The sequence below is a fragment of the Neoarius graeffei genome, chromosome 27 (assembly GCF_027579695.1).
Source record: "Neoarius graeffei isolate fNeoGra1 chromosome 27, fNeoGra1.pri, whole genome shotgun sequence".
Classification (NCBI taxonomy): Eukaryota; Metazoa; Chordata; class Actinopteri; order Siluriformes; family Ariidae; genus Neoarius; species Neoarius graeffei.
The window spans coordinates 18,295,476-18,307,673 of NC_083595.1; the positions used below are offsets into that span (position 1 = coordinate 18,295,476).

General features: G+C 42.4%; 1 protein-coding gene across 5 annotated transcripts; it reads left to right on the plus strand.

Moving 5' to 3' along the window:
* The first annotated feature begins 495 nt into the window (after positions 1 to 495).
* Positions 496 to 6,412, plus strand: LOC132875289 (uncharacterized). 5 transcript variants are annotated; one of them, XM_060912034.1, is made up of 11 exons: positions 496 to 608; positions 1,503 to 1,665; positions 1,770 to 1,965; positions 2,091 to 2,149; positions 2,274 to 2,560; positions 3,063 to 3,139; positions 3,210 to 3,396; positions 3,472 to 3,714; positions 4,848 to 5,019; positions 5,182 to 5,330; positions 5,406 to 6,412. In XM_060912034.1, exons 5-11 carry the CDS (start codon positions 2,392 to 2,394, stop codon positions 5,582 to 5,584), a joined length of 1,176 nt encoding a protein of 391 aa, XP_060768017.1. In that variant the 5' UTR covers positions 496 to 608; positions 1,503 to 1,665; positions 1,770 to 1,965; positions 2,091 to 2,149; positions 2,274 to 2,391; the 3' UTR covers positions 5,585 to 6,412. The 5 variants fall into 5 exon arrangements, with proteins under 5 accessions (XP_060768017.1, XP_060768016.1, XP_060768020.1 ...); XM_060912033.1 differs by having other exon boundaries at positions 2,091 to 2,560; XM_060912037.1 differs by having other exon boundaries at positions 2,091 to 2,560; positions 5,182 to 5,256.
* Positions 6,413 to 12,198: the final 5,786 nt, after the last annotated feature.

Below are 12,198 nucleotides of genomic sequence, written 5' to 3' on the forward strand. Positions count from 1 at the left end.
ACAACGTCAACAAGACCCTCAAAAAAAAGAAGTGCCATCGAGAAAATCAATCGTCGTAAGGTTAGTCTTTCTTTCTACTTTTGTTCTGTTATTAATATTTGGTCGTCAGTTTACGAAGTCAATAGAGTGCTTTGAGGTCAGCACGCACCCGGCGGTGGCCATATTGGAAGTCAAAGTGTGCTGTGTCAGTGCATTGTTGTTGTCTAGAAAAGCAAAAAGGGGTGACAATGCCGAATACGTGTGTCATTGTTGGCTGTAGTAACCGAGGGGAAAAGGGTTTTTGCCACCCTTTTCCCCTCGGTTACTACAGCCAACAATGACACACGTATTCGGCATTGTCACCCCTTTTTGCTTTGCTAGACAACAACAATGCACTGACACAGCACACTTTGACTTCCAATATGGCCACCGCCGGGTGCGTGCTGACCTCAAAGCACTCTACAGTCTACTCTAAAGCTTCTACAGACTCCCTAAAGTTGTGACTAACCAGGGAATTGCAGCACAGGAGAAAAGCGAGCGGAGGAGACGACAGTGGCTGGCTGCCATTAACCGATCAAATTTAGGACAACTTGACTGTATCCGGATTTGTTCTGATCACTTTGTGACAGGTAGGTTAATATTGTCTTGAATTTCATAGTTACTAAAATAGTTACTAAAATAGTTATTTTAATTTCATAGTTACCGGTAGCATCCAGTATGCCGGCCGTTGTGTGACCGTCGTTCTTTCCCTCAGTCTCATGGCCGCTTCAACATAAAACAGGGAAGCAACATGGGAGCAACATTCCCCAAGTCCAGCAATGCAGTTGCAATGTGCACACAAAATAGCATGTATCTTGTCAACTATTATCCAGGGGTGTAGACTAGGCTGGGATAGTCTCTGCGAGTGTAACACTTTCCCTCTGATCACTTTTGTCTCTCCATCTTCAGCAGTAAACACCGACACTTTGCGGACCCAACCGGACACAAATCTATCGTATGCTTCCATACTCTTGTAGTTCTGGAAATCCTTTAGTTCACAAAATGGACTTGGGTGAACCACTAGATAGTTCACAAGATCTATGTATGTCACATGCGGCAACATGCTGGGGTCAGCTTTCCATTCCTTCTCACTAACAGTGTATGGATCTACATTCCCAATGAAACGTAACTTTTCAGCATAACGCTCCCGTGCCTGCTTATCCAAACTTTCACAGTAGTGCTCCATCACTTCAGATGTCTAAATTCTTAAAAAATCCAAGCTTCTAAGCCCTCTAACGCGGAAACGAATCAGATGATGTGTACTCTATGATGTGTACTCTATGAGCGCTCTGGATGGCCATGCACGCGCAGTGTTACTATTTTTAGCATCATCTTGGAGCCCTCTATTGTTTTTGTGCCGATTTCTACCGCTGTCATGATCTGTCAGAATTTGTCAATTTCAATTCAAATTGTGCCACAAAAGCTTTCTAGCATTGTGTCTAGACACTAGTGCTTATTTTCTTCAAATGTCTTTTATTTTCTAGCTCATCAACTCGCTAATTTCTCCATCTCAAGAAGAAAATGTGCAAACTCCAAGCACAAGTTCCTCTGCTGGCATTGAGGAAGAGCCTCTGTCGTCCACTGCTGATTTTTCATCACAAGTTAATTTCAAGCCAGCCAGGACAAGGGTCTACAAGCAAAGTAAAGGTACGCCTTAGGGTATTAATGTTTCACAGTTTTTAGGTAGGCCTATAATAAAAACTGAGGTACCCAGAAAAATTCTAAAAATTCACTATTTTCAATGTTTTTAGGTTTGACAGCCAAGCCACGAGTGAGAGATGTTGCGATTCAAACACGACAATCCTCCCTGAAAGAGTCATTGGATCGGAGTTCTGTAGCAGTCCATGACTGTTGCAATGAAAGTGATATTGAAGATGAAATTTTATTAGATGATCCAACAATTGATCCTGATTATCAACCAAGCACAGATGATGATCATGAAGATATGTAAGTAGGACTATACGTTTCCTAATTTGAGATTAGCAAAATCCAAATCAGAAAATGATATTGCAATTTTGTTCCTCATAATAGGTCCTACATATAAATTATTTTCGACTGTTTTATATTTTCAGAGACGAGATGGATATAGGACCAAGTAGCACTGGAGAAAAGTTTTATCTAGTCAGCGAAAGTAATTTATTGTCCTTATTCAAACAGTGCCCTATGTGCCTCACAGAATCTGAACAATCTATAAGTGTAAATGGTACCGCCATTACAGTGAGGCAAGACTGTCAATCTGTTTTTTGTGGGTACAGATGAACTTGGTCCAGCCAGCCGTCCATTGGAAATGTCAAAGCCGGTAACATCACCCTTAGCGCTGCATTACTTTTTGCTGGACTTTCACCTTCCAAGGCACTGAGGTTTTTGAACCACATGAATGTCCAGAATATTTCTTACGACACATATATGAAACACCAGTCGAAGTATCTCGTACTTGCTGTCAATGATGTGATGATGAAAGAGCATGAAGAGATTGTCGAAGAAATAAAAAAGAAGAATGGTGAAATTATTGCGATGGGTGATGGTCGAGCAGACAGTCCTGGTAAGTGGGATCAAATTGTTGATTACAGGCATAAACAAAAAGTGGCAACAAGTATGTTATTCTAAAATAATATCTTAATATAGGGCGGCACGGTGGTGTAGTAGTTAGCGCTGTCGCCTCACAGCAAGAAGGTCCTGGGTTCGAGCCCCGTGGCCGGCGAGGGCCTTTCTGTGTGGAGTTTGCATGTTCTCCCCGTGTCCGCGTGGGTTTCCTCCGGGTGCTCCGGTTTCCCCCACAGTCCAAAGACATGCAGGTTAGGTTAACTGGTGACTCTAAATTGACCGTAGGTGTGAATGTGAGTGTGAATGGTTGTCTGTGTCTATGTGTCAGCCCTGTGATGACCTGGCGACTTGTCCAGGGTGTACCCCGCCTTTCGCCCGTAGTCAGCTGGGATAGTCTCCAGCTTGCCTGCGACCCTGTAGAAGGATAAAGCGGCTAGAGATAATGAGATGAGATGAGAATATCGTAATATATATTCTTTACTATATCTCTTGCACTTCAGGGCATTCAGCAAAATATGGAACCTATACAATAATCGAAAAGTCAACACGCAAAATTGTTGCATCACAGTTAGTACAGGTAAGCTTTGAGCTTCTCAAAAGTTGATTTATTAAGTCAATATTTTCATCATCACTTATCGTAATTTCAGTCAAACGAAGCTGGATCGAGCACGGCAATGGAGAAGGAAGGCCTCACCCGAGCATTAGCCCAATTAGAAGAAGAGGGTGTCGCAGTCAAGGAACTTGTAACTGATAGACATGTGTCTATAAGAAAGATGATGAGAGATCACCATCCAACTATTAGACACAGTGTTGACATATGGCACATCGATAAAGGTATGTATTTGATTTCAGTGCAGTTCGTCAAAGAGATGCCAGAATATTCTCTCATAGATATAGCAATATTTTCAGGAATGGGCAAAAAGCTGACAGCACTTGGAAAGGAGAGAGGGTGTGACTTGGTTAAAAAATGGAAGCCAGCCATTTCCAAGCATCTATACTGGTGTGTCAACAAGGGTAAGGGGGACCCTGATGTCTCAGTGGCAGCATGGAAGGCTTTGGAAAACCATGTGATAAACATCCACACCCATGATGATCCAAAGTTTGACAAATGTCTCCATGGGGAGATAGAGGAGAGAGAATGGTTCAAACCTAGTAAGTAATAACATGGTTACATTGCATGTGGTTATCTATTCATAATTGTCATAAACTGTTGATTTAATGTCTATTACAGGATAGTGTGAAGATACCTGACATATTACGGTAATCTGTGTGATATCATGCCTATTCATTACATGTATATATGCTTTATAACCACTTTAAAGGAACAGTCCACCGTATTTCCATAATGAAATATGCTCTTATCTGAATTGAGACGAGCTGCTCCATACCTATCCGAGCTTTGCGCGACCTCCCAGTCAGTCAGACGCAGTCAGACGCGCTGTCACTCCTGTTAGCAATGTAGCTAGGCTCAGTATGGCCAACGGTATTTTTTGGGGCTGTAGTTAGATGCGACCAAACTCTTCTGCGTTTTTCCTGTTTACATAGGTTTATATGACCAGTGATATGAAACAAGTTCAGTTACACAAATTGAAACGTAGTGATTTTCTATGCTATGGAAAGTCCGCACTATAATGACAGGCGCACTAACACCTTCTGCGCGCTTCGGCAGCGCATTGATATCTGAGCTCCGTATCAATGCGCTGCCGAAGCGCGCAGAAGGTGTTAGTACGCCTGTCATTATAGTGCGGACTTTCCATAGCATAGAAAATCGCTACGTTTCAATTTGTGTAACTGAACTTGTTTCATATCACTGGTCATATAAACCTATGTAAACAGGAAAAACGCGGAAGAGTTTGGTCACATCTAACTACAGCCCCAAAAAATACCGTTGGCCATACTGAGCCTAGCTACTTTGCTAACAGGAGTGACAGCGCGTCTGACTGCGTCTGACTGACTGGGAGGTCGCGCAAAGCTCGGATAGGTACGGAGCAGCTCGTCTCAATTCAGATAAGAGCATATTTCATTATGGAAATACTGTGGACTGTTCCTTTAATTCTAGCTTCTGGTGTCTGTGCACTTTTTTATATTGTCCTGCTTTCTTCACTGGGTCACGATCTTGCTTTTCTGGTGCTTTCAGGAGGGATGTATACTGTATGTGATAACTCTTGTTATTCCTGTAAATTTTATAATCAGCTTGTCTCTTCTGTTAACTCTCTACCTGTCGACCAAATAGAATGATCAAATTCTCTGTATTCGATAAGTGAGATATAAGTGTTTCATTCCAGGTACAAAGGCCTACACCAAGTTGAAAGAGATAGCTTTCTCAAAAAATATGATGAAGGATATCAGACAACTGACCCCTAACAGTATCACCTCTGGAGTTGAATCATTTCATTCATTACTCAATCATATGGCTCCCAAGATGTTACACTTCAGCTATCATGCTATTCGTGCTAGGTTAGTATAATTTTGTGGTGTCGATAACATGCCTGATGTCTTGGACTGACAATATCAAAAATAATCATTCGGAAAATGTGCCCTTGTTTGGCCTGTGTAGCTTTGTTTCCAACTTAAAATCCTTTTCAGCTTTACACAAAATTCTCATTTGAATTCACACAGGTACCAAATAGCTATTATTCATCACAATGAGAATTCAGCTAGAGTTCAAGCCAAGACCAAAGGTGGTGATGACAGGTACAACATTGTCTACCCCAAATTCAAAAAAGGCAGTCACACACTATGTAAAGTGTTTGAGAAAGCAACCTATGGTAAATAAAAATGAAAATATCACTGATTTATGAAATTTCAATATTATTGAAATAATCATGCATTTTGAATTTCAGGTTATGTCACTCGACTAATGAATGCAGTCCATAAACATGTCATCAATGACAATAAATACTTAGAAGATCCATCAAAGCCACCACCTTTGTCAAGCACAGCCATCAGAATTTCTAAAGAAGATGCAGTCAAGCAACACAAGACAAGATTTATGATAAATGAAACATCAGTTGAAAATTAATCATACTTTATACACAGATATATACAGTCAATTTTGCAATAATATTCTTGTTTTATGGAAGGTGTGGAAGCTTGAATCCCTTATACATGTTTCCAGCATCAGGATAGGTAGCCCTTATTTTTGATACGGCACACGATGGTATTGGCACCCTATTACCTTTTCCTAGCTTGCCATGGATCCATTCCGTGAAGCGTCGATAACTTGTATACCTATATTTTCTGAAAGTAAATTTATTTGCCAAGTCAGTGTATTGCTTATGTATCTACATGTAACTGTTTTGCTGAAATGACGAGTATTGTTACATCTGTGTCAAAGCAAATAATTATGAGCATTGAATCTTGAAATTTAAATTTTTCAATAATCCACATTTAATTTTTTTCTCGATATACTATTAATAATTATCCACCTTTCAATATTCAGGGCTAATATCTTCTAACCTGAATTGTGAAAATTACATTTATGTACATAATTACTCACTCAGGCTGTGATGAATCTGGCTCTATATAATCGTCCTTCTTGTAGTATCTGTATGACTGTTCCAGAGACCAGGGGTCAAGGCATATACCTTCAAAGCCAGGGTGGTTTAATATGCATGTAGGAGGCTCAATATTATTTTCTGATGCATGCTCCTCCAGTTTGTCAAATACTCTATTTAATTCTTGGCAGCAACAACATTCATCTGGGTCTTCCATTGCTGCACAATGGGTACATGTACACCTGAAAAATTATGTGTATTGTTGTATACCCTTATTGAAATTGATATAGTTAACATATATATGTATATTGTCTTTCGTTATTCTATTTGGTTGAGATTTATTAGTCTTTAAAAGCACTGTTTATGGCCTATAAATTTAGTTAGGCCCACATTAAAAATGATACAATTTGTCTGCTTATTTAATCCTTATCATCATTTTTTGAATTAAAAAAGGATAACTGAAACCCTAAATAACAGTATATTACCAGTCTGTATTTCCAACTCTGTGGGCATACTCGTGCTCTTCTGGATGGTTGTCTTGTTGTGGGGATGCTGTGGGATCTGCCAACGGTTCCAGTGCATAAGGGTCCAACTCGTTCAGAATCAGATCCATCTCATCTTCACTAAAATCTGTTGATGCAAAAGAAAGGCCTAGGAGAGTAGGCCCTAGCCAAAAATGTCATTGTCTGAGTCACGCGAGCTATTATTTCACATAGGCCTAAAGGCCTACCATGTATACATTATTACCACTACCAGTCTCCATCCATCATAATCTAGCCTATTATAGGCCCTATTATACATACAAACAAACAGCACTCACTCACAGCGGGACACTGTTTCTACCGACTTTAGATCGTGTTGGCACACTTATAACGCGTCCATTGTTTCAAAATACGATATTAATAGAGGCAGTTGGCATTCGATGTGTCCATATAGTATATTGTCGGATGTAACAGTGAATTTGTTGACGTTTCAACCCACGAAAATTGACAGCTGCAGTCATTTCCGTGTTGTTGGAAAGGCCGCTTGAACGCCATCGGTTCGCCCCAAATATACTGCTGATCACGACGCACATTTCGGCCCAGACCTCTGATTTAGTAGAAAAAATGTTGTGCATCGACTCACCTCGACTGGAACATAATTCACTTTCATCTTCAGACGCAATTTTGTCTGAATAATCGCTGTCTGATTCACTCATTTCGCTTGTGTTTATACTGGATGCTGCCATCCTGGTCAATTTACTACGTCATCGGTCACGTGACTCCCGACTGGGATTTCCAGGAAATGCTTCCCAGAAGCTCAGTTTTGTCGCTCAAATACACCCCTTTGATGGGGAAATTTTTTATTTTTAATTTGCGTACATTGAATATATACCCTTATACTACATTTTCATCAATAGTGGGTTCTAAAATTCTAGAACTACTTTAATGGCTGGTGGGGAGGTATGTTTTACAGAAACTGTTGAGTTCCTTGGCACAGTTAGGACCACCATACTTTCTGGGATCCTTTATCTCAGCATCCATCCTCATAATCTCCTCTGGACTCCAGGCACAGAAGACCATAGTTGGGCCTTCTAGGCCAGCCACAGCGACCATTGGCATATGGAGAACTGTGCGAACCTCCCCATCTTTATTAGCATGCACTGGGGAGCCCAGTTCCATTCTTTATTGTGTGGGATCTTGTGTGTGATGACACTGGTGAAGATGCCACTACTTGAGTGGAGTTTTCACCTTGTTCAAATTCCTCTATGGATTGATTTTGGTCATACACTTGTTGACCAACAGAGGGTGACACAGGCTCTGTTTCTGGAGGCTGAGAAGAAGACAGAGGAGGAGGGGAAGGGGCACATAGAAGAGCAGAGCTGAAGCTGCAGGAACAAAAGCACTAGAATTCTGGTTAGTTCCTTACTGTTCTACCTGATCCTGAAGTTTATGTGAAATTGCCTGTTTATCTCTGACCATAGCTTCCATTTGCCACATTTTAAATGCACCCCAATCAACCTGTATTCTATATTTCTTCTTCCTTTTCCATTATCTTCCTCTACTCATTTCGACCTCTCCTTGAGAGTCTGTATCTGTCATGCACTTAAACTGCCTCCTTCTGGGAATTCGCATCATTCTACCCACATCCTAAGTTGCTTACACGAGTCAGGTCCGTACTTATCCATCCATTATCTGTAGCTGCTTATCCTGTTCTACAGGGTCACAGACAAGCTGGAGCTTATCCCAGCTGACTATGGGCGAGAGGCTTGGATAAGTCTGGATTATTTTTTATGCTAGCATTTTTGTCATTGCCTGCCTTGTTTTTTGTCCCTAGTTTTTTCTGGATTATTATTATTATTTATTTTACTCCTATTAAATCTTTTTTTATTATTGGATTTACTGGTCTGTGTTCCGCTCTTGGATCCTACTCACCACATCTCACCACCCATAACATAGATTCCCTGGACCAGCAGGAATGGTTGAAGTGCCTATGAGCCAAGGCATCTGCTTGCCAGGCTGCTGTGTATGTTGTACATCTGCTAAATGCCTGTAATGTACTGCTGTGGTCAGATCAATTCACATTTCAGCTTATTTTCCAGAAAAACAGACATCGAGTTCTCTGTGCCAAAGGTGGACATGACCATGACAGTTATGGAACAGCCTTCCAAGTAGTGCTCGGGAATCAGACACAGTCTCAGTGTTTAAGTCTAGGCTGAAAACATATCTGTTTAGTCAAGCCTTTTGTTAATGGTGTTTATGAGGTAAACGTGTAGATCTGGAGGGTCCTCAGACATAGATTGTTTTGGTAAACTGGGATGTATGGATGCTGTCAGTCCCCACTCGCTTGCTCACTCGAGTTTGTTGATGGTATAGTGGTTGGCTGCTTTATGTCTCGGGGCTCCCTCATGCCTGTGTTACCTTCTGGCTCTCCCCTCTTAGTTATGCTGTCATAGTTAGTTTTGCCGGAGTCCCTGCTTGTACTCAGTGCAATATGTATACTGTTCCTACTTATTCAGGTGACACTGGGCATACCTAACAACATGTGTTTTCTCTCCCCCCCCCAAATCTGTCCCTCTGAGTTACATGTCGGTCCTGGGATCCAGATGCTGACCTCTTCTGCTCCGCGGACCTGTCTGATCCATCCTGGTGCCCTGTGTCTGGTTGGAGTCTCATCGTATCGCTCCTGTGGAGGGCAGCCCCATGTGGACAGTTGGGGGTCATGCCTGGAGGATGCTCTGGACTCTTGCAGTGGTGCTTTTGTGGCTGGGGACTGTAGTTGACTTGCTGACTTTAGGACTGCAGTTGACTTGCTGACTTTGGGACTATGGTTGTCGTGAATGGTTTTGTGCTCAGGTTTCCATCGGTGGGGGGTTTATAGCATCAACAAAGCTGACTTTATGTTAGGACTGTTAATGTTAGTCATGTTGTCTGTTGTTGCCTGGATGGGGATGGGTTCCCTTTTGAGTCTGGTTCCTCTCGAGGTTTCTTCCTCATATTGTCTGAGGGAGTTTTTCCTTGCCACCCTCACCAGAGACGTGGTTGTTGGGGATAGATTGGGGATAAAATTAGCTCATATTTTAAGTTGTTCAAATTCTGTAAAGCTGCTTTGCAACAATGTTTATTGTTAAAAGCGCTATACAAATAAACTTGACTTGACTTGACCATTTGTTATCAGAGAAAGGTGCAAAAGCCAGCATCTATGATGGTATGGGGTGCATCAATGCCCATGAGTGATTTCCATGTGTGAAGGAACCATTGATATATGTGGCAGATCACAGAATCCAGGGACACATGTCTGCCTGGGGGCATTTTGAGTTATTGACAGATTCAGAAAGTACAGTTTCTAAGCTTTCCAATGATGCCTTCCATGTGGAGATCTGACAATATTTGAAGAATGTGTGGCCTTTTGAAAGTGTATACTTCTTAAAACAGAAAAGGGAGAAAATCGCCCTCAAATGCCGCTTTTCCACTACCAACGCGGCTGAGTCGGGCTGAGCCGTGCCGTGCTGAGTCGGGCTGAGTCGAGCTGAGCGGGGCTGTTGGCGTTGCATTTCGACTACAACCACGCTGAACCGTGCTGGCTGGAAGTGGGTGGACACATTGAGTGGAGTTAGCGAAAGTGGGTGGACGTCAGGTGATGTCGTTAGGCGGCGCAAACAGTGACATCAGTGAGCTTTTAAGCCGTAATCTCACGACCCGGATAGTAAACAATAAACATGGAGGACATGGAGTCGTTAGTGTTGCTGGTCTTGGTACTGTGGCTTGTTGTCACCGACAACGCCAACAGATACTGGCAAGAGCGTATAGATGAGGCGAGGTGCATAAGGCTTCAAAAATTCTCGTAATTCATAATTCTCCTTCTTCCGGGTTTACGGTGTTTACAGATCTCAGCGTGCTCGCGGGGCGTGTGTGGGCATGTGAGGACACTCCTCCTCACCAATCAGTGCACAGGGGAGTGTCTGCTCACGCCCCTAGCCCCACTCAGCTCGGTTTGGCTCGCTTCAGCCCCACTCCAAAACCGTGCGAGTTTTGGGGGCTGAGCAGGGCTGAAGCGAGCTGAGTCGTGCTGTTCTTAGATAGTCGAAACGCGAGCCGTGTTGGGCTGAAGTGAGCTGAAGTGAGCTGAAAAAGGGTAGTGGAAAAGGGCCAAAAGTTTTCCATCTCAGCTACTCTGAGTGCAGGGCGGGCACATAATGGTGCTCATTTGCATGACATTAAGGAAAGCCCTACCCCCTACGAGCTAGCACAATACTACTTTCATGTAAACAAAGATCACCACGTCAATTTTCCTTCCATGCAAAGTATGCCCAAAACAATTATGAAGTACAAAAATAAGTCCTAAAGTATACTTTAACGTTTTGTGGTTGAAAAATTACTCACACCGTAAGAAAGAAAGATAGCACGATGATGACACAACTAACACAACACTAGTTTCATGTAAAGCCTCGGTCACAACCGGCTGTACGTGCTCCTATGGCCGGTCTACATGCAAAAAATGCAAGAAACACACGGAGAGCGCGCATGAAACGCACGAGAGCGCGCGTGTGATGTGCTGATTTTCGAGCCGCAGACCGGCCGCAGAGGTTCTTTGTCATGTCAAACAAACTCTACGGGCGCTTACGTTTTTTTCAGGTTGCAAGACAAACTTACGGCCAATGCGCGTCTTTCTCCATGAACAAAAAAAACAAACAAAAACGCAGCGATTTGGGAAACGCCAAAAATCACATGGCCAAAAAATCATACGTCCGGTTGTGACCTAGGCCAAACCACAACACTCTCCGTTACATGCAAAAATAACCACACAGCCTTAGATTAATAAACTTACCCCATCAGAAAGAGAAATGGCGCCTTGCACACACCAATGCCTCCGATGGAATGTAATCCTAGAACGGTCCGTGTATAATCCGATCATTCAAGTATTCCATTCAATCTGGAAAACGAGGTTGCGGTTTTTTTTTTGCTAGAAATGGTTATCTCTGATGTAAATACCGTGTGTTTACTGTCTGCTTCGCGGTTTTCAGCTCCTCTGCGCTCTGTTTAGCTTCCTCATTCCATAGTGAAATTACATGCCTGTATGCAGTTAAGTAGCCATGCGCTCAGCCCGTATCATACAGCTGATTCACGAAAAAAAACCCAAAAGACTTAAATCATCATGTGAATGGCCCATATGGTAATTTACCCACACCCCCCAGCAGGCTACAGTCCTGACAAAAACGAGACAATTTGCAACAAAAAATGTATGCTTTTCCAAAAAAACAATCTATTATCTGAAATACTGATTGCATTCTACAAGATCTCAACTTGCACATGATGGAAAAAAACAAAAATCACAAATTTCGAAAAAAAAATGCTTCTTTTGCGATTATCTCGGATTCATTTCGGCCGACGTGTCCCTGGATTCGGTGAGGGGTCACATATTGGGATTTTAGAGAGAGATATTCATCAAGGCAACATCTTTTCATGGGAACTTGATGCTTATTTGAGCAGGACAATGCCAGGCCTCATTCTGCATAGGCTACAATGGAGTGGCTTATACGTAGACACAGAGTGTGGGTGCTTGACTGGCCTGATGCCAGTCCAGATCTGTCTGCTATTGAGAATGAGAGTCAGACAACAGTGACCATGGACTGTTGAGCAGCAAAAGCCTTTTATCAAGC

Coding starts and splice junctions, on each gene's coding strand:
- LOC132875289 (XM_060912033.1), top strand. CDS start 2,392: ATGAATGTCCAGAATATTTCTTACGACACATATATGAAACACCAGTCG. Junction 3,397..3,471: donor CATATGGCACATCGATAAAG/GTATGTATTTGA, acceptor CAATATTTTCAG/GAATGGGCAAAAAGCTGACA. Junction 5,331..5,405: donor GTTTGAGAAAGCAACCTATG/GTAAATAAAAAT, acceptor TTTGAATTTCAG/GTTATGTCACTCGACTAATG.